General features: G+C 44.3%; 1 protein-coding gene across 5 annotated transcripts in view; it reads left to right on the forward strand.

Moving 5' to 3' along the window:
* Positions 1 to 27887, forward strand: part of PHF2 (PHD finger protein 2) — a 369384-nt gene that overhangs the window by 290654 nt on the left and 50843 nt on the right. For all 5 annotated transcript variants that reach the window (XM_040359305.1, XM_040359307.1, XM_040359302.1 and 2 more), the window contains 4 exons: positions 4813 to 4931; positions 14642 to 14820; positions 17820 to 17890; positions 21152 to 21309. In XM_040359305.1, the coding sequence (XP_040215239.1) occupies positions 4813 to 4931; positions 14642 to 14820; positions 17820 to 17890; positions 21152 to 21309 (527 nt within the window). The remainder of the gene's footprint in view (positions 1 to 4812; positions 4932 to 14641; positions 14821 to 17819; positions 17891 to 21151; positions 21310 to 27887) is intronic.

The raw sequence follows: 27887 nt of genomic DNA on the forward strand, positions 1-27887 counted from the left end.
CATGTGGGCGCACTCCCGAGTTCTGCTGCTGCATCCATCTACACAAACAGCAGGACTTGGCCCCGCCTCTCGTCTCACTGGATTTGATTGACAGCAGCGGGAGCCAATGGTGGCATTTTATCACCTCTGCAGTTTTTATTTTTTGCGCTATAAACTTTTGCTATAAAACATATCCAATAAAAAAAGCCGAAAAATCTAATTTCTTCTTAAATTTAGGCCAATACGTATTCTGCTACATATTTCTGTTAAAAAAGCTCCCAATAAGCGTATATTGATTGTGTTGTGCAAAAGTTATAGCGTCTACAAACTATGGGACATTTTTATTTATTTATTGTTTACTAGTAATGGCAGCGATCAGTGACTTATAGTGGGATTGTGATATTACAGAAAAGATTCAGGGACACTAACTGACACTTTTTGGGGACCAGTGGCACTAATACAGAGATCAGTGCTAAAAATATGCACTGCCACTGTACTAATAACACTGGCTGGGAAAGGGTTAAACATCAGGGGGTTAAATGTGTGTGGGAGCTCCTTCACAGGAACGCAGGATCAATGCCTTCTCTCCTGCCAGAACAGCGATCTGCCCTGTTTACATAGGCAGATCACCCTTCTGGCTCTGCCTAATGATCGGCGGATGCCGGTGAACAATCGAGTCTGCCGTAACCACAGATCAGCTCCGGTGTGTCTAATCACAGCGGGAGCGGGATCTCCGGCAGTGTGCATGCGCTCCCCAAACCCAAAAGTGTCAGATCATGTACTAGGTACGTGATCTGGTGCAGAGTCACCCTGCCGTAGTATATGTGTGATGGGCGGTCGTAAAGTGGTTTGCTTCTATCTACTGCTGTGCACACTAAACTAGCTATAGATGGATCACAATTTTGATCCATCAATGGGCAGGCTGGTTGTAGAGAAGTCAATCTCTCAATCGATCTCTGTTCAACCAGCCTGACGTTTTTTTTGTAAATTTTTTTGCTCAATCAGTGCAGCTGGCTTTAGCCGGAAAACACTAAACATTGGGGCAGATCCACATACCTTTCCGCCAGGCGCAGCGTATCCAAGATACGCTACGCCGCCGTAAATTATCCTTTTTTTTTCCGAATCCTGAAAGAATTTGCGCCGTAAGTTACGGCGGCGTAGTGTATCTCTCGCTGCGTAAGGGCGCGGAATTCAAATGGATGTAATGGGGGCGTGTTTTATGTAAATACGTTGTGACCCGACGTAAACAAAGTTTTTCTTTAACTGCGCATGCGCCGTCCCTGGGGTATCCCAGTGCGCATGCTCAAAATTAAACCGGAACCAGCCAATGCTTACGACGGTGACGTCATTCTACGCAAATTCCTATTCGCGAACGACTTACGCAAACGACGTAAAAAATTCAAAATTGTACGCGGGAACGACGGCCATACTTAACATTGAGTACGCCTCAGAACAGCAGCTTTAACTATACGCCGGAAAAAGCCGAATGCAAACAACGAAAAAAAATGCGCCGGGCCGACGTACGTTCGTGGATCGCCGTAACTAGCTAATTTGCATACTTAACGCGGATTTCGACGGGAACGCCACCTAGCGGCCGTCGAAAAATTGCAGCTTAGATCCGACGGCGTACTAGGACGTACGCCTGTCGGATCTAGCCGAGATGCCGTCGTATCTTGTTTTGTGGATACCAAAACAAAGATACGACGCGCAAAATTTGAAATTACGCGGCGTATCAAGAGATACACCGGCGTAATTTCTTTGAGGATCTGCCCCATTGTATTCTGACAGGAGGAAACTCTCTCGCTGTCAGAATACAAAAGCTCCGCAGGAGGAATTCCCCTGTCAACACTGAAAGTGCCGATGGGGGGATTTGAATCATTAAATTTTTTCGCTCAGCCCGCTGGTTGAATGAACAAATTGCGTCATCTATGGCCAGATAATGCTTAGCACAGAGGACTGAGGACTGCATTTTAGCGCCTTTGGGTAACACAATGGAGCTGAAGATTTCGGTGAAATGGATATCACATTTCAGGTTTACAAAGGGTTTTATCTGAAATACTCAGTTCAGTGATGTTGGTTAGTCACATGAATTAAGCATGAATAGTCTATGACATAGCTTTACACTTAAACCCGTAATTTTACATCTCTTCAACACTGAATCAGTATTGTGGAGAAATTATATGTAATTATTACCAGTGAGAATACATTTTCTATTATACTGTCATTGCTAGGAGATCCTGGCTCAGCTAAAAGGAAAAGAACAAAATAAAACGTTAGTCACTGAAGAGCCCTTTTTAAAGCAAACCTGCTGCATAAAAACATTTAAACTGGTAGCCAGAGGTGCAGCCATTTATCCCTTTCTATGTGCGTTAAATATAAGATATGGACTCTCTTCTCCAAGACCCCTTTCACACTGAAGCGTTTTTACAGCTCGTTTTGCACAGAGTGGCCCCGATCCCCCTCGGCGGCTGTCTCTGGTCCTCCCCGCAAGAACTCCACACATTCATGCGAGCTCCCTCGCATTGTGTGGAGTCCTTGCGGGCGCGCTCCCGTGATACAGCGAGTGGCCATAGCCGCTCACTGTATCACTCGGCCCCGCCCCTACATTAAGGTGAAAAAAAAGTTTTCCTTTACAAAACCTATAAGGTAAAAACATCTGCGGATTAGAGGCCCCCCGAACCCACCCTTTACTTACCTGACCCCTCGAAAATCCCGTCCTGTGAATGCGCAGGCTTGTCGGCTGTCTTCCCGGCTCATTCATTGGTTGATTGAAAGCAGCGCTGCTGTCAATCACATCCAATGACGCGGCACACCGGGGGGGGCGAGGCCGAGTGATACAGTCGGCGGCTATGGCCGTCGTCTGTATCACGAGAGCGCACCCGCAAGAACTTAACACAATGCTCGCTCGCATAAAGTTGTGTCGAGTCCTTGCGGGGGGGAGCCGAGACAGCCAGACGAGGGAGCCCAGAAGACAGGGTTCAGGGCCACTCTGTGCAAAACGAGCTGCACAGTGGAGGTAAGTATAACATGTTTGTTATTTAAATAAAAATAAAAAAAACTTTAGTGATCCTTTAAATCAGAAAGTAAAAAGTATTGTTTCTTTTTCCAAAATTGTCTGTCTTTTTTTGTTTATGTCGCAAAAAAAACAACTTCAAGGTGATCAAATACAACCAAAAGAAAGCTCTATCTGTGGGGAAAAAAGGACATCTATTTTGCTTGGGTACAGTGTACGGTGCCGTATCGCAAAAAATTGCCTGGTCATTAAGGGGGTAAATCCTTCAGTGGTTAAAGTTCATGTACGTGTAAAGGCAGGTGTCCCAATACTTTTGGCAAAATATTGTATGCAATGCCGCGTACACACGACTGTTTTTCGGGTTGTAAAAAATTACGTTTTTAATGGTCTAGAAAAAACAACGTTTTTTTCAACCCGATCATTAAAACAGCCTTGCCTACACACGATCATGAAAAAAAAATGCTCTAGCAAAGCGCGGTGACGTACAACACGTACGACGGCACTATAAAGGGGAAGTTCCATTTGGATGACGGCTGCTTTTGCTGATTTCCTGTTAGTAAAAGACGATTCGTGCTTTTCAGTCTCTTACAGCGTGATGAATGTGCTTACTCCATTACGAACGCTAGTTTTATCAAAACGAGCGCTCCCGTCTCATAACTTGCTTCTGAGCATGCGTGTTTTTTTCACGTCGTTAAAGCCCACACACGACCATTTTTTACGACGTTAAAAATGACAACGTTAAAAATTAGAGCATGTTCTTAATTTTTAATGCCCATTTTTTACATTGTTAAAAATGCTCTGGAGCGCACACCTGATCGTTTTTAATGAAATAAAAAAACGTAATTTTCTACAACACGAAAAACGGTTGTGTGTACGCCGCATAAGTGTTTACAAGTGTTGCATCCTATGCATTAAGGTAAAAAAACATCTGATAGCACCGCCCCTCCCCCCCCCGAGTCCCCGTTTTACTTACCTCTCCACTCGAAAGTCCTGTGCGCGTTCTCGTCAACCTATTTGTTTCCCAGCCTGGCCGTTGATTGGCTAGGCTGGGCGGATTGATAGCAGCACAGCCATTGGCTGGCACTGCTGTCAATCACAGCGGATGACGCGGGGGGCGGGCCGAGTGATACAGTCGGTGGCTATGGCCGCCGCTGTATCACGGGAGCGCGCTCGCAAAAGCTTTCCACCATGCGAGGGAGCTCGCATGAACGTGGAAAGCTTTTGCGAGGAGGACCAGAGACAGCCGCTGAGGGACCCCAGAAGACACGGATCGGTGCCACTCTGTGCAAAACAAACTGCACCAAAAGATGGCTATAGCGCGGTACTAGTATTCTGGAAGGGAGTCGATAAATGTCCTCCCAGAACTCTGCCCTACTGCGGCATGAATCGTTCTTCAGACACAGCTGATCACAGATGGCGGTAAAGGGCCAATCACAGTGGCCCTTTACCACATGATCAGCTGTGCCCAATCATTTGGCTTTGTGAAAGCTACATGTTGAAATCCTGCTGAGGATGTCTCTTGTATCATACTAGATGACCCCTGCTGTTTTTAATAAGACCACAAATGACAGGCCATTGAGTACAGTTACTACTCAGTGGAAGAAGTAGTACATTGTTTTATTCCACTGTTATATGAACAGCCCACTCAGCTGCCACTATATTAGAAAATGTCTTTGTTAAAAACGAGAATTCTGTGTAAGTGCTTCTAATGTGTTAAAGCGTTGCTCAGTAAATGAAAAACTTAGTTAGAATTTATTAGCACAATAACATGTAGACGTATTGGAATTATTGACTTGCTCCTTTGATTTCTTGTTTTTCAGAACAGCAAGCCTGATTCTCTCCTAAAAATGGAAGAGGAGCATAAATTGCAAAAAAATCCATTTTCAGCAATTAAAGACAGTAAATTCAAGTTTTCTTTCTCTGGCAAGAAGCTGTTCAGGTACACAAAGATGCATTAATGTTATGAGTAGTGCTGAGCTAATAATGATGATTTAAATATTCCCATTTCAGTAGGAATGGGCTTGTGCATTTGTACGTTTCATAGGGGCGGTGAAGTTATTTTTGTCCTTGAAGAATGTTTACTTTTGTAACATTTATTGAACAATGAACATTGATTATACAGTATTATAAAGCAGTTGTAGAAGATTAGAAAAGAATATATAAAAAGCAAAGGACACCAAATTGATTATTTTATATTTATGGAGTTATTTAAAGGGTTTGTAAAGGATTTTTTTTTATCTTAATAGCTTGCTTTACCTTAATGCATTGCTGTTTTCATGTCCTCATTGTTCGTTTTTGCTCTCAAGTTGCTGTAATTCTTCTCTGATCTCCACACTTCCTGGTTGTCTGTTTCCTGATAACCACAGTGCTGGGAGCTTTCTCTCTGTGGTCACTAATCAAGGAGGTGTGATTACTGTGGCCTAGATTCACGTACCCCGGCGTAAGTGTGGGCGGGCGTAGCGTATCGTATTTACGCTACGCCGCCGCAACTTAGAGAGGCAAGTGCTGTATTCACAAAGCACTTGCGTCCTAAGTTACGGCGGCGTAGCGTAAATGTGCCGGCGTAAGCGTGCCTAATTCAAATTGGGAAGAGGTGGGCGTGTTTTATGCAAATAAAGCATGACCCAACGTAAATGACGTTTTGAACGTACGGTGCATGCGCCATCCGTGGACGTATCCCAGTGCGCATGCGTCGGATAGAATGCCTAAGATACGTCAAACACTGCCTACGACATGAACGTAACTTACGCACAGCCCTATTCGCGTACGACTTACGCAAACAACGTAAAAAGATACACTTGTTCCGACGTCCATATTTTGCATGGGCTACGCCACCTAGAGACCTGCTTTATCTTTACGCCGGTGTATGTCTTACGTAAACGGCGTAACTAATTGCGACGGGCGTACGTACGTCCGTGAATCGGCATATCTTGCTCATTTGCATATTCGACGCGGAAAACAACGGAAGCGCCACCTAGCGGCCAGCGTAAATATGCACCCTAAGATACGACGACGTAGGAGACTTACGCCGCTCGTATCTTAGCCAAATTTAAGCGTATCTGGTTTCCAGAATACGCTTACATATACGACGGTGCAGATTCGGGCTTACGACGGCGTATCTACTGATACGCCGACGTAAGTCTCTGAGAATCTGGCCCTGTGTGTCTAAAACCCCACAGCACCAATCAGTTTCGTTTTCCAAACCATCACTGCCCTGTATTGGCTCTGTGGCTCTGTACATCACAGACGCAGGAAACAACATGCAAAAACGAAACTAGAAACTGCAGGTACATTATATGATTGATTTTTATCTATTTTTAATAATTTTTAAAAGGAATCAGTTAACTATTATGTCTCTATACCCTGTAAACAGTAATTTCAGCAAAAAAATGTTTTCCTTTACAACTCCTTTAACCTCTATTTGATCGGATGCTGTTCTGTTTCCAGGGGTCATTTTAAAATGTTATTACGTACTTGTTGCCTCTACTCGAAGCTCATTTTATCCTGATGGCTGATTTCTCACTTGACAGTCCTGATGTAGATGAGCTTACAGGGACCTGCAACATACTGCTGTGTCTGTAAAGTCAGTAAATGGCTGAAATGGGAACTCTAGCCACAATTTGTTTTTGGATTGAGTGTTGAAGAGCAGTGATGGTCAGTTTGAAAGTGACAGAGGGCTTTAGTAAGGCCCCCAAACCTCCCAAAGGGCCAAGCAGTTGCAGTGGTTTCATGTATTGAGGTGGATTGCATCAAGCTAGGCAGCCTATTTAAAATGAATGGACTGTAAAATCTCAATCCCTAAAATGTCCAGTCCTGTTGCATTTCTTGCAGTGTACCACATGTGGGAGTAAAATTCATTGTTGGTGTCAGCAGCGAAAATATTGACTCTCAAGCCGCGTACACAAATTTAAATTGGTCGTTAAAAACGGTCGTGTGTAGGCTCCAGAGCATTTTTCTTGCCGAAAAAAATGGCCATTAAAAATTTAGAACATGCTCTATTTTTTCTCGTCGTTTTTCATGTCGTCGTTTTTATCGACGTGAAAAACGGTCGTGTGTACGCTTTAACGAAGGGGAAAAAACGTGCATGCTCAGAAGCAAGTTATGAGAGTGTAAATGATCATAATCAGCCCAAAGGGTGGCGCCATTTGAATGGAACTTCCCCTTTATAGTGCCGTTGTACGTGTTGTACGTCACCGCGCTTTGCTCGAGCATTTTTTATTACGATCGTGTGTATGCAAGGCAGGCTTGACAAGAATCACGTTGAGAAAAACTTTTTTTTCCATGGCATTAAAAACGGTCGTGTGTACGCGGCATCAGCATTTATATTAGTGGACACAATATTAAAACGTTTGTAAAGGGGAATTTTCTATTTTAAAGTGACACTAAAGGTTTTTTAATAACAAACATGTCATACTTACCTCCACAGTATAGCTCGGTTTGCACAGAGTGTCCCCGAACATCCTCTTCCGTCACTCGGCAGCTCTCGCGGCTCCTGAGTCATTCATTCGGTGTCCATAGACGCCAAGTGTATGACTCAGCCCTGCCCCCTGTCGTCCGCATCATTGGATTTGATTGACAGCAGCGGGAGCCAATGGCTGCGCTGCTATCAATCAATCCAGTCAAAGCCAGGACTCCGTGGAGAGAAGGACGGTGGGGACACGCTGTGGTGATTAGGGGGGGCTCAGGTAAGTAAAACAGGGGTGACTGCCGGGTGTTTTTTCACCTTAATGCATAGGATGCATTAAGTTGAAAAACACAAAGGTTTACAACCCCTTTAAATAAAAAATGTGTTATAGTTACCTGCTCCATGCAGTGGTTTTGCATAGAGCAGCCCAGATCCTCCTCTTCTAGATTCCCCCGCTAGCTCTCCTGGCTCCTCTTCTTCTTGGTTTGACACCATAGGAAGCTGATTCCTATTGTAGCACACCTGAGGGCAAGATCCCAAGCTACGCAACCTGTGTTCATAGACTCAGACAGTGTGGCTCGGCCCCACCCCCTTGCTTCCTCGTCAAAGGATTTAATTGACTGTAGCAGAAGCCAGTGGATCCCATTGCTATCAATCTACCCTGTGTGGATAGAGAGAGCTGCTGCTGCTCTCAGGCCCAGCGCTGGATCGAGATCAGCTCAGGTAAGTATAAGGGGGCTGGATGTATTGTAGACGTAAGTCCCCTTGGGTCCATTCTATTTGGTAAGCTCAAACTTTTACCGGTGGTGGGTTTATATATTTCACACAAAGAATCACGTTTTTTTGAGCACAAGAGTCACTGGCAGACCATTGATGTTCCTCTGTTGAACCATCTTATTGGCACTTGGTGGACTTTATATCTATTTATTCACAGACTTTAAATTTTTTATGCTTTTTACATTTAATTTTGAAGGATTTTCATGTCATCTTTATTATTCATGCCACAGTGAGTACATCACTTTTTCTTGGTACACATTTTTATCACAATATATATACTGAGTTGAATTTTCATTAATTTTAATTTGTATAAGCGCTACACTTAATACATCCACTTCTTTTTAGCTTTTTTTCAATTTGCTGTGTTAGTTGCTATATTAGCACAGTGGTAGCGCAGGGTTATCTGCACAAAGTATAAGGGGGCTGGCGGGGGAGATGCATACAGAACGTTTTGAAAATTAATGCAGAGAATGCATTAAGGTAAAAAAATCTTCTGCCTTTAAAACCACTTTAATCCCCACCATCGGTGTCAGTGGATGCAATATCAACTCCCAGCTTTGGTGTCGGGACACTACCTTATAGTGGGGAAAATAATTATTTGGTCCCCTGCAGATTTGCCCACCTGCAAAGAAATGAAGGGTCTATCATTTTTATCTCGGGTGTATTTTAAATAAAATAAAAACACATGATACAAATGTTCTAAATTGAGTTGCCGTTCAGTGAGTAAAATAAGTATTTGATCTCCTACCAAACAACAATAATTCTGGCTCTCACAGACTGGCTACAGTATGTGCTCATGTGCTACACAGATTAGTCCTGCCAATTTAAGATGGTGCTCCAAACGACAACTCATTATGTGTATAAAAGACACCTGTCCACATAATCTTTTTCTTCTATTCAAACCTCACCATCGTGGGCAAGACCAAAGAGCTGTCAAATGACTTCAAGATTGTAGACCTGCACAAAGCTGGAATGGGCTACAAGACCATCCGCAAGAAGCTTGGTGAGAAGGAGACACCCGTTGGAGTGATTATTCACAAATGGAAGAAATACAAAATAACCATCCATCGCCCTTGGTCTGATTTCGCCTCATGGGGTAAGGATGATCATGAGAAAAGTGAGGGATCAGCCCATAACTACACGGGAGGAGCTTGTGAATGATCTTAAGGCAGTTGGAACCACAGTCATCAAACAAACTGTTGGTAACACAATACACCGACATGGATTTCATCCTGCAGCGCCTGCAAGGTCCCCCTCCTCAAGAAGACACATATACAGGCCCTTCTGAAGTTTCCCAATGAACATCTAAATGATTCAGACAAGGATTGGGAGAAAGGTACGTGGTTCGATGAGACCCAAATTGAGCTATTTGGCATTAACTCGACTCGCCGTGTTTGGAGGAAGAAAAATCCTGACTATGAAACTAATGCCGCGTACACACGATCATTTTTCGGCATGAAAAAAAAACAAAGTTTTTAAAAACGTCATTTAAAATGATCGTATGTGGGCTACACATAATTTTTCGGCTTCTGAAAAACGACAAAAAAAAAAAAATTCGAACATGCTGCATTTTTTAACGTTGTTTTAAAAAATGTAGTTTTTCAGGTTGTAAAAAATGATCGTGTGTGGGCTGAAACGATGTTTTAAACCCGCGCATGCTCAGAAGCAAGTTATGAGACGGGAGCGCTCGTTCTGGTAAAACTACCGTTCAAAATGGAGTAAGCACATTCATCACGCTGTAACAGTCAGAAAGGCGCGAATCGTCTTTTACTAACAAGGAATCAGCTAAAGCAGCCCAAAGGCGAATAGAACTTCCCCTTCAGAGTGCCGTCGTACGTTTTGTACGTCACCGCACTTTGTCCATCATTTTTTTAAAACGGTGTGTGGGCAACATCGTTTTTAATGATAAAGTTGGAAAAACTTCGTTTTTTGGACATGCTGAAAAACAACGTTTTTTTTCATGCCGAAAAATGATCGTGTGTACGCAGCATAAGAACACCATTCCTACAGTCAAGCATGGAGGTTGAAACATTATGCTTTGAGGCTGTTTCTCTGCTAAAGGTACAGGCCAACTTTGCCGCATTGAGGGCCAATGGACGGGCCATGTATTGTAAAATTTTGGATAATAACCTTCTTTCCTCAGCCAGAACACTGAAGATGAGTTGTGGATGGGTCTTCCAGCATGACAATGACCCAAAACATACCACCAAGACAACAAATGAGTGGCTCGAGAAGAAGCATATTAAGGTCATAGAGTGGCCTAGCCAGTCTCCAGACCTTAATTCTAGTGAAAATTTATGGAGGGAGCTGAAACTTCGAGTTACCAGGCAACAGACAAGAAACCTTAAGGATTTAGAGAAGATCTGTAAAGAAGAGTGGACCAAAATCCCTCCTAAGATGTGTAAAACACCTTGTAACCAACTACAGGAAACATCGTATCTCTGTGCTTGCCAACAAGGGTTTCTCCACCAAGTAGTAATATTATGTTTTGCTTGGGGATCAAATACCTATTTTACTCGCTGAACTTCAACTCAATTTATAACATTTGTATTATGTGTTTTTTCTGGATTTTTGGTTGATATTCTGTCATTTAAAATACACCTATGATACAAATTATAGACCCTTCATTTTTTGTAAGTGGGCAAACTTACAAAGTCTACAGGGGATCAAATAATTTTCATCACCGTAAATCCCTGTTGTTTAACAAATTGTGATCTTTTGTGACTCAACATTATGGTCTCTTACACGATCGTACAGTCACCTTGTCCTCCTAGCTACATATTGTTTTTTGCATGTCCGGCAACAGATGACATATCCTACATACCTCGCCTAACAATTGACCAGTTGTTTAATATCAAAATTAGCACTATTGACATGCAATACAACATTGTGAGAATTGCCCCAATGGACACAGGTACATTTCTTGTTATTTTTAACTGGTCAAAACGAACTAAGGGAAAGTATATTACCTATATTAGGTGCACCCTGGGCCACGAACCAAACCCAAGCAGACAATATCTCCCTCAAATATGAATCTCCCTGTAAAATGGGGAAATATCTATATACAGTACCGTATTTATCGGCGTATAACGCACACTTTTTTCCCCTTAAAATCAGGGGAAAATCGTGGGTGCGCAATATACGCCAATCCCCGCTGTCTCTGAGCGCCGCAGCCTAGAGCCTAGAATGTACTGCGCACTCGGCTAGGCTCGGCCCGCAGCCACGCGAGAGGAGCCGAGACAAGCCGAACACACAGGAAATCCGGCTCCTCTCGGCTCGGCCAATGCGCCAAATCCAAAAACAAACACCGCCGCAACCCCGGGCAAGGTGCGGATGGACTCGCAGACGGACACACACAAGGCTTGGACGTACCCCGCGCAAGGCCGCAGACGGACACCTCAAAAGCCGCAGACGGACACCCACAAGGCTGGACGGACCCCGCGCAAGGAAGCCGCAGACGGACACCCACAAGGCTGGACGGACCCCGTGCAAGGAAGCCGCAGACGGACACCCACAAGGCTGGATGGACCCCGCGCAAGGCCGCAGACAACGCCGGACAAGGCTGCCGATGGACACAGGGCAAAATTTTTTATTTTTTTCCCCCCTTAAACTACATTTCTAAGCTTGGTGTGCGCATTATACGCCAGCGCACGGTATACCCCGATAAATACGGTATATTATATTCATATTGTCTTTGAATTACAAACTATAGCATCTTGTAAAGATTATAGAGCTATAATTTTCAGTCTCCTGTCTCCTCTCTTTCTCAACATTTATGTCTCTTAAGAGGCTCTCTCATAAGGATATGAATGGGTTTCATACAGTGCTTTGAAAAAGTATTCATACTCCTTAAAAATTTGTACACGTTTTGTCACGTTACAACCAAAAAATGTAAATTTTAATATTGTGAAATATTAGGAAAATAACAAATGGTTTTCAATTTTTTTAACAATTAAATATGTGAAAAGCGTGGTCGAGCATTTGTATTCAGCCCCCCTTAGTCAATACTTTGTAGAACCACCTTTTGCTTCAATTGCAGCTGCAAGTCTTTTTGGGTATGTCTCTACTAGCTTTGCACATCTAGAATGACTTTTTTCCCATTCTTCTTTGCAAAATAGCTCAAGCTCTGTCGGATTGGATGGAGAGCGTTTGTGAACAGCAATTGTCAAGTCTTGCAACAGATTCTCAATTGGATTTTGGTCTGGACTTTGACTGGGCCATTCTAACACGTGAATATGCTTTGATCTAAACCATTCCATTGTAGCTCTGGCTGTATGTTTAGGGTCATTGTCCTGCTGGAAGGTGAACCTCCGCCCCAGTCTCAAGTCTTTTGCAGACTCTAACAGGTTTTCTTCTAAGATTGCCCTGTATTTGGCTCCATTCATCTTCCCATCAACTCTGACCAGCTCCCCTGTCCCTGCTGAAGAAAAGCATCCCCACACAACTGCCACCACCATGTTTCGTGGTGGGGATGGTGTGTTCAGGATGATGGACAGTGTTAGTTTTCCGCCACACAGAGCATTTTGCTTTTACGCCAAAAAGTTCCAATTTGGTCTCATCTGACCAGAGGACCTTCTTCCACATGTTTGCTGTGTTCCCCACATGGCTTCTCGCAAACTGCAAAAGGGACTTCTTATGGCTTTCTTTTAACAATGGCTTTCTTCTTGCCAGTCTTCCATAAAGGCCAGATTTGTGGAGTGCACGACTAATACTTGTCCTGTGGACAGATTTTCCCACCTGAGCTGTGGATCTCTGCAACTCTCTCCTTGTCTGGCCTGTCAGTTTAGGTGGACGTTCATGTCTTGGCAGGTTTTCAGTTGTGCCATACTCTTTCCATTTTCGGATGATTGATTAAATAGTGCTCCCTGAGATGTTCAAAGCTTGGGATTTTTTTTTTTTATAACCTAACCCTGCTTTAAACTTCTACACAACTTTATCCCTGACCTGTCTGGTGTGTTCCTTGGCCTTCATAATGCTGTTTGTTCACTAAGGTTCTCTAACAAACCTATGAAGGCTTCACAGAACAGCTGCATTTATACTGAGATTAAATTACACAAAGGTGAACTTTATTTACTAATTATGTGACTTCTGAAGGCAATTGTTTCCACTAGATTTTGAAAACCACTTATCATTTTCCATCACCTTCCCAATTATGTGCCACTTTGTGTTGGTCTATCACAAAAAAAATCCCAATGAAATACATTTCCATTTTTGGTTGTAACATGACAAAATGTGGAAAATTTCAAGCACTTTTTCAAGGCACTGTATATGCCCCTCAAAGAGATTAATCATAGCCCCATTTTCAGGAATCTCCCACCACTGCTGACACCTATGAAAATCCTTTTTGATGGAGTATGTACGCTTAGCCCTCATAAACTGTCCCCTAGGTATGGCTTTGGTGTGAGTTGTCGAAGCAAGAATACTTCAGCATTGGTACTATAGACTGCAATAAAAGCCCTACTATTGGCGTTCGTGGCTACAATTATAACCCCCAGTACTACTAAACCCCACCCCCAACATTGGTGGTCAATGGCAATATTATTTAAGCCCCTGCCTGTCACATTGGTGGTCATTGATTGTAACTTTTACCCCCCATTGGATTGGTGGTCAGTAGAAGTTTTTTTATAGGCAGCTGTCAGCATACCTTATAAAAAATAACCTTTTTATTTCTTCCTTGACTCATTGGCCCAGCCAGTACCATATGTGTAGCCTCTCGGAGGGTGGGTCTTAATGCCGAGCAGCCGCATGTATGCAGCCCTGTGTAAACTACTTACCGTGCTGAGAGCATGCTCTGTGCACCCTCCCAGCACGGTAGCCGATGGGGATAGGTAAGCTCCCGATGCATACTTCCAATCAGGAGCTTTCTGATCATGTGACGAATGTGACAGCCAATCACATCGACAATGAATATATTTGCCAGCACACCACGGATCTTCAGTCCAAACGTTTTTATTTTATAAAGCATGATCACATCACAAGCAAAGAGAGTGCAACGTTTTGTTGTCACGCAGGACCCCTTCGTCAGGCATGTGATCATCATGCCTGATGAAGGGGTCCTGCATGACTCCAAAACGTTGCACCCTCTTGCTTGTGATGTGACCATGCTTTAATAAAAACAGTTTGGACTGAAGATCCGTGATGTGTTGGCAAATATATTCATTGTGGTTTTCATGATCAAGTCTCAAGCTGTTGGCTGCTACAGCACCCAGTATTGAAGAGCTTTCCCCAGGAATGTGTGCGATGGGAAAATGGACTATTAATAGCCAATTACAGTGGTCACGTGACCTGAATGCCCGGCATCTGAAACCTCTTAAAGGGCCTGGAGGCTCTGGCGCTAATAGGTTGAAAAAAGACTTATTCTGGGGCCCACTGTAATCCTGCCCATTGCAGTGTAATGCCTCCCCTTACTGGGCACCCTTTTCCTTCCTGACTAATGTAATAATCCAACATCTTTTTGTATTTCACAGCCCCAAGGGAATCAAGCCACCAAACAGTCCCAGCATCTTCGGATCCCTTCAGAATTTTAAAGAAGATAAAAACAAGCCAGTCAGAGATGAGTATGAATATGTTTCCGATGATGGTGAGCTGAAAATTGATGAATTTCCCATCAGAAGAAAGAAATCAACGACAAAGAGAGATCTATCATGTAAGATCAGATCCCATCTGTATATAAAATGACGCAAACATAGTTCTTTTTGTTTTGTATAAATGATATTCTAGTTTACATATGGTAAAAACTGTATCAATAATCACTTTAGAGGTTAGTTTGACTTTAGGTAGTGTCTCCGTTTATTACCCTCCTTGTTATTGCACACTTGTATGAACATATTCCATGTCTTCTCTCTAAGGCCCCTTTCCCACTGGGGCGGGAGGCGGGGCGGCGGTATAGCGCCTCTAAAAATAGCGGCGCTATACCGTCGTAATTGCCGCAGGATTCGGCCGCTAGCGGTGCGGTATTAACCCCCGATAGCGGCCGATAAAGGGTTAATACCGCCAGCAATGCACCTCTGGCTTTCACATTGAGGTTGCTGGACAGGAGTCTTTCAGGCGGTATAGCAGCGCTATTTTTAGCGCTTTACTGCCTGAAAAACGCCTCTTGCCTAGAAACCAGTTTCCAAGTTTTGTTGTCAAAGTTTACGTAAACAAGCTGAAGTTAGAAGCTGATTGGCTACACAGCTGCATCAAATTCTGAGTGCTCCACTTTTAGTAAATCTATCCCAAAGTGATGGGGAATCCAAACTTTTGCGTTGTCATGGGAATAAGAGGTTAAGGCAAATCTTATGATGAGTAAACCTGTTTTTGTGTTAAAGTGGAAGTTCACCCAAAGCTGATTAACTCTAAATCTCCTGGCAGCCACATTCTAAAACTAGTCTATCTAGCCCTGTAAAGAAGACATTGCTATACATACCTTTTTTAAGGCCGATCCAGTTTGGTCTTAAGAGGCAGATGCTGTGTTGAAGAGAGAACTGACAGCAGCTGTGAAATGGCTGGGAAGTGACGTCATCCATAGACTTACTATGGGGCTTCTGTTGTCGGCTGGCTCTCCTGCACACTCCCACACAGTCAAGCCATCACTGCAAAGCAGGTAAGTATAGCGATTTGTTCTTTACATGGCTAGATAGATTCGTTTTAGAATGTGGCTGTGAGTAGGTTTAGAGTTAGTTAGGTGTTGGCTGAACTTCTACTTTAACTTTACTTTAAAGTGGGAGTAAACCCATCGATTGTATAGTTTAAAAAAACACTAATGCCGCGTACACACGCTCAGAATTTCCGACAACAAATGTTCGATGGGAGCTTGTTGTCGGAAATTCCAACCGCGTGTAGGCTCCATCGGACATTTGCTATTGGAATTTCCAACAACAAAAATTTGAGAGCTGGTTTTCAAATTTTTCGACAACAAAACTTGTTGTCGGAAATTCTGAGCGTGTACACAATTCCGACGCACTAAATTTCACGCATTCTTGGAATCAAGCAGAAGAGCCGCACTGGCTATTGAAATGCATTTTTCTCGGCTCGTCGTATGTGTTGTACGTCACCACGTTCTTGACGTTCGCAATTTCCGACAACATTTGTGTGACCGTGTGTATGCAAGACAAGTTTAAGCCAACATTGTTGTTGGAATGTCCGAACGTGTGTACGCATGCTGGAAATGCTAACTTTCACATTGGTTGTGCTCTCAACCAGACTTTCAAACCATCCAATGGTTGGTGTCATAACTAATCACATGTGCAGCATTATGGTAGTTGAAGAATTATCAGAGGCCAAGATGGCAGCTTCCTTGGCTGAAATCGATAGGAGGGTTTACTTCCACTTTAATCTCTTGCCGACCGCCCCACATACATTTACTGCGGTGCGGCTGCTCCTCTGGGCAGAATCATGTACTTATACCAGACTTTGCACGTTAGGGTCTAGGGCGCACACGCTCGCCGCCGGCGACCTGCTCCCACCAAAAATATGTAGCAGAATACATATTGGCCTAAATGTATGAGAACATTTGATTTTTTTACATTTCTTTATTGGATGTGTTTTATAGCATAAAAAATAAAGACCCCAGAGGTGATCAAATATCATCAAAAGAAAGCTCTATTTGTGGGTAAATAAGGACATGCATTGTATTTGGGTACAGCGGCACACAACCACGCACTCAGTTGAAGTAACGCAGTGCCGTACCGCAAAAAATGGCCTTGTAATGGGGGGGAGGGGATCTTCCAGAGCTAAAGTGGTTAAGAAGTGACACAGGAAGCTGTTTTGTTCCAGGCTGTAAGCATTGGTGCCATGCTGTAGCTTTATTTATTCTTTTGGTCATGGACTCACAAGGTCGTGACTAAGTATCAGCTCCAGGAAGTCGGCACTGCGCTGCGCTAATCACAGGCAGTGAGACATTGTCCCGATGCGTGGCTGCAGAGATCGGGAAATGTCTCACTGCCTGTGACTAGCGCAGAGCCAACTTTCTTGCGGGCTCTGCATGTGGACTTTGCGAACGCGCCGATGAGGATGATGGCCCTAGAGTTTGGACCTTTAAATACAATCCAGCAGTCAATGGTTATAATGAGGCTTATTTACTAAAGGATTTGTAAATCTTCAAGATTTTGTGAGTGTCTCAACTTCTTTAGGCGTATGGGTGGCGACAATTGTGGTAAAATCACGTCAATGGAATCGCGGGACGCCCATCGCCCAAAAGATGCTCATATTCTTCTTTTGGGCGTCCGGTGTCCCGGGATTCTGTTCACGCGATTTTACTGAAAAAATTGACGAGCAGGGCTTTCTGCAATTTGCCGCTATTGCGAATCGTGGGCAGAATTGCGGCGATTCCGCCCGTCGATATGTGAACGGAGCCTTAGTAAATCAGCCTCATTATGTGCACAAAACCCAGTGACAACTATGTTTTCAGTTTCCAGTAGTCAGATTGTTGAAATATACCTTTTAATAGGTTACTGCATTTGCACATTGGTTTTTAATGCAAGCCACCTAGTATAAATTGACATCTGATTGCTGTCTTGTCCCATTTCGTACGTTGTCTGTTTTTAGCATGACAGGTGTCATTTAGTCCAGCAAGCATGCAATCGCCTCTTGTCTTATAGTTTACAGAATGCAGTAGTAAACTGTAATATATTTTTGTATCAAGTAATTGTTTTGTTTTTTTAGTTTTATCAGATACAAAGGAATCTCCGCCACTGGTACCGCCCAAGAAGCCCAAAATCCAAGAGAAGTATAAGGTATGAAAGTAATATTTCCCACTATTCCTTCAACCTTGGTCTCTGTTTTATTTAAGCTTTGCACCTACTGAGTATTTGATTGGTAATTGATTTTTGTTTGAATGAATAGTTTAGGGCTAAACTAACTATGTACAGTGGGGATCGAAAGTTTGGGCACCCCAGGTAAAAATTTGTATTAATGTGCATAACGAAGCCAAGGAAAGATGGAAAAATCTCCAAAAGTCATCAAATTACAGATTAGACATTCTTATATTATGTCAAAAAAAGTTAGATTTTATTTCCATCATTTACACTTTCAAAATTACAGAAAACAAAAAAATGGCGTCTGCAAAAGTTTGGGCACCCTGCAGAATTTATAGCATGCACTGCCCCCTTTGCAAAACTGAGACCTGCCAGTGTCATGGATTATTCTCAATCATCGTCTGGGAAGACCAGGTGATGTCAATCTCAAAGGTTTTAAATGCCCAGATTCATCTGACCTTGCCCCAACAATCAGCACCATGGGTTCTTCTAAGCAGTTGTCTAGAAAACTGAAACTGAAAATAGTTGACTCTCACAAAGCTGGAGAAAGCTATAAGAAGATAGCAAAGCATTTTCAGATGTCAATATCCTCTGTTCGGAATGTAATTAAGAAATGGCAGTCATCAGGAACAGTGGAAGTTAAAGCAAGATCTGGAAGACCAGGAAAAATATCGGACAGAACAGCTCGCAGGATTGTGAGAAAAGCAATTCAAAACCCACGTTTGACTGCACAATCCCTCCAGAAAGATCTGGCAGACACTGGAGTTGTGGTACACTATTCCACTATAAAGAAATACTTGTACAAATATGGTCTTCATGGAAGAGTCATCAGAAGAAAACCTCTTCTACGTCCTCACCACAAAAATCAGTGTTTGAACTTTGCAAATGAACATATAGACAAGCCTGATGCATTTTGAAAACAAGTTCTGTGGATCGATGAGGTTAAAATATAACTTTTTGGCCGGAATGAGCAAAGGTACGTTTGGAGAAGAAAGGGCACAGAATTTAATGAAAAGAACCTCAGTACAACTGTTAAGCATGGGGGTGGATCAATCATGTTTGGGGTTGTATTGCAGCCAGTGGCACAGGGAACATTTCACAAGTAGAAGGAAAATGGATTCAATCAAATTTCAGCAAATTTTGGATGGTAACTTGATGCTATCTGTGAAAAAGCTGAAGTTAAAGAGAGGATGGCTTCTACAAATGGATAATGATCCTAAACACACCTCAAAATCCACGGGGGGATTACATCAAGAGGCGTAAACTGAAGGTTTTGTCATGGCCTTCACAATCTCCTGACCTCAACATAATTGAAAATCCATGGATAGACCTTAAAAGAGCAGTGTGTGACAGACAGCCCAGAAATCTCAAAGAACTGGAAGACTTTTGTAAGGAAGAATGGGCAAAGATACCTCAAACAAGAATTAAAAGACTGTTGGCTGGCTACAAAAAGTGTTTACAAGCTGTGATACTTGCCAAAGGGGGAAGTACAAGATATTAACTCTGCAGGGTGCCCAAACTTTTGCAGACGCCATGTTTTTGTTTTCTGTCATTTTGAAAGTGTAAATGATGGAAATAAAATCTAACTTTTTTTTTACATATTATAAGAATGCCTAATCTGTAATTTGATGCCTTTTGGAGATTTTTCCATCTTTCCTTGGCTTCGTTATGCACATTAATACAATTTTTTTCCTGGGGTGCCCAAACTTTCGATCCCCACTGTATACGGTAAATACATTTTGATACAGTTACACATTCTTTACAGCCTATTTGTAATATATAACATGCATTTTTCCATGCGTTCGTATTTCAAATTTGGATGTTGCAGCCAGTTTTTTCACATCAGCTTGGAGATCGATTTCTTTAAATTAAATTTGACTTCTTGTCTGTATCGTTCAGGCTTGTTCACATTTAAAAACAGGTTTTACATGAATGTGTGTTGCCGTCCATTTTTGTTGCATAACAACATTTGTAAATGATTCCATTTCTTTGAGCGAGACAATGCAAGTCAACACATCAAAATGCAGCATGGGGGACATTTTCTGTACACCTCAGCTGAACATATTGGTGTTAACGGGCCCGTCTAAAAACTGTGAATTTATCATGTCCATAAATTTGGTTTTGTGATGGAAAATCTGTGGAAAATCACATCGGAGCATCTGGTTTGAACAAACCCTGAATATTAAGTAGCTGGTCATGTTTTCAAAAATAAAAGTTTGGTGTTACTTTGCTTAGATCTATTGCAGCACCATCCATGCCTATTTTTTGGCTTCATTTTTGAATGCAAAGTATTATTTTGGTGCAATAAAAAGAAGTTTATCCTGTATTATGTTTTGTATCCTTACCATGCAAGTCATTTGGAATCAACAGATGTATTGTCTTTTAAAAAAAACATTACATAACTACTTGTATTATATATTCTGATCATTTCAACTTATTTTATAACAGATGCAGACGTGGCCAAGTTTGAGTAGCTGAATTTGGCAATTTCATAGCTAATTAATATGCACTAATTAACATAGGTGACCATACAACCCATTATGTAATGATTTAAGGCTCTGTGTCCCATGGTGTACTCCAAGAAAAGGATTTTACAGGTAATTCTATGCATTAAGGTGAAAAAACATTTGCTATTTACTGCCCCCCCAGCCCCCCCCCCCCCCCGTTTACTTACCTAAGCTCTCGAAAGTCCAGCGTCAAGAACGCGCTTGCTTCTCGGCTGTTCTCGGCTCGGGCTTCTTGGCTCTTCATTGGATAGATTGATAGCAGCGCAACCATTGGCTTTCACTGCTGTCAATCAACTCCAATGACGCAAGGGCCTAGTCCTGTAGTCCGAGGGTATGGACGCTGGATACAGGACTCAAGAGCGCGCCCGCAAGGTAACCCCCTTGGTAGAGCGCTTCCCAGAGGGGTTACCAGAAGCAGGGAGGAGCCGAGACAGCTGCCGAGGGACCCCAGAAGACGAGGATCGGGGCCACTCTGTGCAAAACGAGCTGCACAGTGGAGGTAAGTATAACATGTTTGTTATTTAAAAAAAATATATATTTGAAACTTTACAACCACTTTAACTGTCAGAAGAGTTTGTTTGGTGTTGGCTGGCTTGTCCACTGAAACAACTGCAATTTTTCCAGAGTAGACTGAGGTAAAAGGAGAACTCTGACACTTTTCAGTCACCTTTAGTACATAATGCTTAAAATAACGTTCTCTCTGCAATCTAATTTCTGTTTGTCTCTGTATTAGAGTGACGACTCGTCAGACGAGGGATCTCTTCACATTGACACAGAAGCAAAACCAGCAAGAAATTCCAAAGTGAAAAAAGACAGTGCAAGCGCAGGGGGGATTCTGGACCTCTTGCAAGCCAGTAAAGAAGTTGGTGGCTTGGATTACAACTCTAATAGGTAAGGAGGGTAACACTGTGCTGTGCACCCAACATATTATGAACAGGTGTATTCTACATGAAGTAAAATGGTAATTTTATAGTGTTTTATTGTTTTCAGGTTGGAATCAGAGTCTGCAGATGTACAGTAGGTGTTTGTGATATTGTGTTTTTAGCACGACAGCATCGCGCTGATTCTCGGCGACATGGTGCCGAGATCTCGCCGACATCACACTCACTGGAATAGTGACAGCACATCCCAGCAAGCGCGTCATAGAAGCGACGGGAGATCCGACTTGGATTCCCGCCAATTCTACACGTGTGCGGCGTTTGTTATGAATCCTGAGGGGGAAGTCCCCGCCGGATTTTAAATAAAAATCCGGCATGGGTTCCCCCCTCAGGAGCATACCGGGCCCTTAGGTCTGTTATGGGTTGTAAGGAGAGCCCCCCTACGCCGAAAAAAACGGCGTAGGGGGTCCCCCTACAATCCATACCAGACCCGTATCCAAAGCACGCTACCCGGCCAGCCAGGAAGGGAGTGGGGACGAGCGAGCGCCCCCCCCCCCTCCTGAGCCGTACCAGGCTGCATGCCCTCAACATAGGGGGGGTTGGGTGCTCTGGGGCAGGGGGGCGCACTGCGGCCCCCCCACCTCAGAGCACCCTGTCCCCATGTTGATGAGGACAGGGCCCCTTCCCGACAACCCTGGCCGTTGGTTGTCGGGGTATGCGGGCGGGAGGCTTATCGGAATCTGGGAGCCCCCTTTAATAAGGGGGCCCCCAGATACCGGCCCCTCACCCTAAGTGAATGAGTATGGGGTACATCGTACCCCTACCCATTCACCTGCAAGAAAAGTGGTAAAAACACAAATAAACCACACAGGGTATTAAAATATTTTATTAGTCTGCTCCGGAGGCCTCCCCTGTCTTCTTTATTAGCTCTTTTACCAGGGGAGGCTTCTTCTTTGACGTCTTCGGGTGGGTGGGGGCCGCCGTCTGGTTCTCTTCCACCGCCGGGGGGGTCGCTTTTAAAAAAGCCCCCACCCCCCGGCGGGTTTCCTCCGGCGTCTTCGGCGGGGGGGGCTTCTTCCGCTATCCGGGGGGTCTTCTCAACTCTCCGGGGGTCTCCTTCTGTGTTCGCCGCTCTCCGCTGTTGACTCGGCGCACTCCGGTTCTTCGTCTCGCTGTCCGGTGCTTTCTTCCGTGCTGTACGTCTTCTTCTCCTTCCGTGCTGTGAGTTCTTCTTCCGCACTGTGACGTCATGTTCTTCACTTCTCTTCTTCTCCCGATGTTGACACGCCGGTCCTTCTCGCTGAAATGACGGATGCGCGCCTTGCATCGGACCTATATAGGCCTCACAGTCCCATCATGCTCTGTACCTACCCATGTGATACCTACAGTACCCACGTGGGTAGGTATCACATGGGTAGGTACAGAGCATGATGGGACTGTGAGGCCTATATAGGTCCGATGCAAGGCGCGCATCCGTCATTTCAGCGAGAAGGACCGGCGTGTCAACATCGGGAGAAGAAGAGAAGTGAAGAACATGACGTCACAGCGCGGAAGAAGAACTCACAGCACGGAAGGAGAAGAAGACGTACAGCACGGAAGAAGGCACCGGACAGCGAGACGAAGAACCGGAGTGCGCCGAGTCAACAGTGGAGAGCGGCGAACACAGAAGGAGACCCCCGGAGAGTTGAGAAGACCCCCCGGATAGCGGAGAAGACCCGTCGGGATAGCGGAAGAAGAAGCCCCCCCGCCGAAGACGCCGGAGGAAACCGGGGGGTGGGAGCTTTTTTAAAAGCGACCCCCCCCGGCGGTGGAAGAGAACCAGACGGCGGCCCCCACCCACCCGAAGACGTCAAAGAAGAAGCCTCCCCTGGTAAAAGAGCTAATAAAGAAGACAGGGGAGGCCTCCGGAGCAGACTAATAAAATATTTTAATACCCTGTGTGGTTTATTTGTGTTTTTACCACTTTTCTTGCAGGTGAATGGGTAGGGGTACGATGTACCCCATACTCATTCACTTAGGGTGAGGGGCCGGTATCTGGGGACCCCCTTATTATTTATTATTTTTTTTATTTATTACTATTTATTTGGGAAGCGCGCATATACCACCGGTCGGTGGTGCCAAAGCGCTTTGTGACAAAATAGCCTGGATGTTCTGGCGTGGGGAGCATAATTAAAAGAGAAGGGAGAAGAAAAAAAAAAAGAAATCAGCGAAGAAAAATTGGCCTAGGATTGAAATGCTTGGCAGAATAGCCAGGTCTTCAGCTTCTTCCTGAACGCATATAGGCTTCGGGAGATGCGAATGTTAAGCGGGATTTGGTTCCAGAGAGTCGCCCCCGCGGAGCCAATCCGTTTTCCTCCTATAGAAATTAGCCTGTCAGTATTGCCAATGAGTAGAGCTTTGTCGGCTGAGCGAAGACAGCGTCTAGGTATATAGTGTGGAGTCAGATCTGATAGGAACTGTGGGCCCAGCTGGTGGTAGCCCCTGTAGATCAGACAGAGGATTTTAAAATTGACCCGTTTTGTAACAGGGAGCCAGTGAAGTTCTTTGAGCACAGGGCTGATATGGTCTTGCTTTTGGAGATTGTAGATAAGCCTGGCTGCTTGATTCTGCACCAGCTGCAGTTTCTTAGACCATTTCATTGGAATGCCTAGTAGGACTCCATTTGAAAAGTCAAGGCAAGAAATAATTAGTGCCTGGACTAAGTCTTTCCTCTGGTCTTGGGTCAGGAGATGTTTTGCCTTGCGGATAAGTCGTAGAAAATGGGAGGCTCTCGAAACCGATTGTCTAACCTGGGGAATCATACTTAGTTTTTCATCCAGGATAACCCCCAGGAAAAGGGGGCTCCCAGATTCCGATAAGCCTCCCGCCCGCATACCCCGACAACCAACGGCCAGGGTTGTCGGGAAGGGGCCCTGTCCTCATCAACATGGGGACAGGGTGCTCTGAGGTGGGGGGGCCGCAGTGCACCCCCCTGCCCCAGAGCACCCAACCCCCCCCATGTTGAGGGCATGCAGCCTGGTACGGCTCAGGAGGGGGGGGGGCGCTCGCTCATCCCCACTCCCTTCCTGGCTGGCCGGGTAGCGTGCTTTGGATACGGGTCTGGTATGGATTGTAGGGGGACCCCCTACGCCGTTTTTTTCGGCGTAGGGGGGCTCTCCTTACAACCCATAACAGACCTAAGGGCCCGGTATGCTCCTGAGGGGGGAACCCATGCCGGATTTTTATTTAAAATCCGGCGGGGACTTCCCCCTCAGGATTCATAACAAACGCCGCACACGTGTAGAATTGGCGGGAATCCAAGTCGGATCTCCCGTCGCTTCTATGACGGCTCTGTCTCCATCGCGGCAAGCCAGCTCGGCGCTGGCTCCCGCGATGGGGCTCGTAGGTGCTCAATCTCGCCGAGAAAGAGAGCGAGATTGACACAAAATCAGGTTCACCTACTGTAGTTAGAATAATATATGTCTCTCTCTCTGGCCTCGTACACACGACCAGACATGTCCGATGAAAACGGTCCGCGGACCGTTTTCATCGGACATGTCTGCTGGGTGAATTTGGCCTGATGTGTGTACACACCATCAGACCAAATTCCCTGCAGAAAGAATACGCGGTGACGTGGCGGCGACGATGATGCGGCAACGTGCGCGAACCCGGAAGTTCAATGCTTCCACGCATGCGTCTAATCACTTTGACGCATGCGCGGGATTTCGGGCCAGCGGACATGTCCGATGAGTCGTACTGACCATCGGACATGTCTGACGGACAGGCTTCCAGCGGACAAGTTTCTTAGCATACTAAGAAACTTTTGTCCGCTGGAAACCTGTCCGCTAGGCCGGAAAACTGTCCGGTAGGCCCTACACACGGTCGGACATGTCCGCGGAAACTGGTCCGACGGACCAGTTTCAGCGGACATGTTCAGTTGTGTGTACAAGGCCTCTCAACTACTTGATTTCAACATTTCACATGCTTCATTATTGCACAGAACAGTTTACACGTAATGTATAGAAACAGAGATTAGCGCTAAACATAGTTTATACGCAAGGCAAGGCAGTCAAACCATGACATATCATTGGTCGGTATAGTGAAAGGTGATGGTTAATTGGTTTCTATAGGTTACAGCAGTGTAACTCAAAGTTAAAACACAATGCAGTATTATTGACTTATTAAATAAGGAACAAATGTTTTGTAATAGAAAACTGCCGTGCTTTAAAGTAACTAAGACTGTATAAATTTTATGATGATGAGCTGTAAAATGCTTAGACAGTTTTTGTGCACATTCACTAATGGACAGTTTAAGTAAACGATCTGGCTTTATATGTGGCCGTTAATTGCGCAGAGAATAGCCAGCGGCAGCTCCTCTCGCTGGTTTTGGTCAGGTTTGATGGTCCGTTTCCTCCGCAATTACTTTCCGAGAGTTACAGGAGAAGGCAGCACACAGGAAAAGGCTGTAGTCTTACTTGGCATATTCCATATGTGATTGAATAACATTTTTTTTTTTAGAAAACAATAGTTTAAATAAGGACAACACATAACAAATTGTAATGATTGAATATGTAGCAGTACTAAAAAAACCACAACATTTTAAGTATTATTTCTTTTTGGATGGAAATCTAATAATGAGTTCCACTTTAAGCCTTTTTAAGAGGTTAAAATGGCCCAACATGCTACAAATATATATTATGGCCCGGATTCACATACATCGGCGCATATTTATGCCGCCGTAGCATATCTCTTTTACGCTACGCCAACGTAGCGCACAGAGGCAAGCACTGGATTCACAAACCACTTGCTCCCACTCGCTCTTAAAGATACACTGGGTTTCCTCGGCGTAAGCCAGCGTAGGTGGAAGTGGGCGTGAGCCATGCTAATGAGGCGTGACCCCATGCAAATGATGGGCCAAGCGCCATAGAAGTACTTAAAATGAATGGCGCATGCCCCGTCCCGTAGCCGCATCCAAGTGCGCATGCTCAGAATCGCATCAAAAAAACTGCCTAAGATACGTCGAATCACTGCCTACAACGTGAGCGTAGCCTACGCCTAGTCATATTCACGTACAAAGTAAACGACTAAAGATACGACGGCTTGTGTTCCATGGTCCATACCTTTGCATGAGTTGCGCCTCCTATATGGGGAATAACTTTACGCCGGACGTACGACTTACATGAACCACGTATATTATGCGCTGGGCACAAGTACGTTTGTGAATCGTCGTATCTCCCTCATTTGCATATGTGCATAGAAAATCAATGGGAGCGGCAAATGCGCCCAGCGTAAATATGCGCCCAAGATACAACGGCGTAGGAAAGTTACGTCGGTCGTAGGAAGCCTATTTTTAGGCGTATCTCTGATTGTGGGCACGGCCCACAGATACGATGACGCATAGTTACACTTACGCGGCTTATCTCGAGATATGTCGGCGTAAGTGCTTTGTGAATCCGGGCCATTTTCTCTAATCTATATACTGTATAATATACACTATATTACCAAAAGTATTGCAGCATATTTGCCAAGTATAGAATCACAGTATATATAGAATATTATGCAAAGTGGCTGGAGGGAGCCTTCAGAATGGCAAAGATGTTTTTATTACAAATTATGTGAGCCGACTGCAGTTCCTCTTTAATGTCTAAACCTTTTTTTTAAAAGCGGAGTTTCACTCGATTTTGTGTTTATTAAAAATGCGCAAACATTCTCATAGACATACTCCTAAACCTTGTGGACGGCCTTCCCAGAAGAGTTGAAGCTGTTATAGCTGCAAAGGGTGGGCCAATTTAACTCTACAGACTAAGACTAGGATGCCATTAAAGTTCATGTGCGTGTAAAGGCAGGTGTCCCAATACTTTTGGCAATACAGAGTGTGTCTGTGTGTGTATATATGTGTATATATATATATATATATATATATATATATATATATATATTATTATATATATATATATAAAACATACATACAGGGATTTTTTTCTCAGAAAATAGGTACAGGAACTCTAACACTACCCCCCCAAAAGACCCCTCCCCACACACTCCAAACTGCTTTAAATAGTGGGTGTGGTCAAATGACACTAACAGTAGCAGGGCCTTAAAGGAGTGCATTAAATACAGAGTGCAGAGTTCAGGAAGGGGGGTTACAAACAGTGCAGTGTTCTGGGGTGCACTACATACAGAGTACAGAGTTCAGTCTTTTTTCCACAGTTGCTTACCTCTGCATCCCCTATCCACATCTAACTTTCACCTCTTTTCAGCTCTGACCTCTTCATGCACTTGTAAACGCAGAAGCCAGACTCCTGTGTTTACAAGTGATAGTGGTGAGCAGGGAGCAGACGGCCTGAGCCAGAGGTGGTGGATCTGAGTTCCACTAGTTCCAGCTGAGAAAAAGGCCTGTGCGTGTGATATACCGTAAATACTCGAGTATAAGCCAAGGTTTTCAGCACATTTTTTTGTGCTGAAAATGTCCCCCTCGGCTTATACTCGAGTCACCTTTTTGCGCCTGATCTCCCGGACTTTGTGGACCTGGAAATGGCCGTCTGTAGGTCCCCTGGACCCCAAACTTGGCACACGTGTAGCCCCAGTCTTCCTCTACAAGTGTGCAACGTT

Source organism: Rana temporaria, chromosome 7 (assembly GCF_905171775.1).
Source record: "Rana temporaria chromosome 7, aRanTem1.1, whole genome shotgun sequence".
In the NCBI taxonomy this organism is placed as follows: Eukaryota; Metazoa; Chordata; class Amphibia; order Anura; family Ranidae; genus Rana; species Rana temporaria.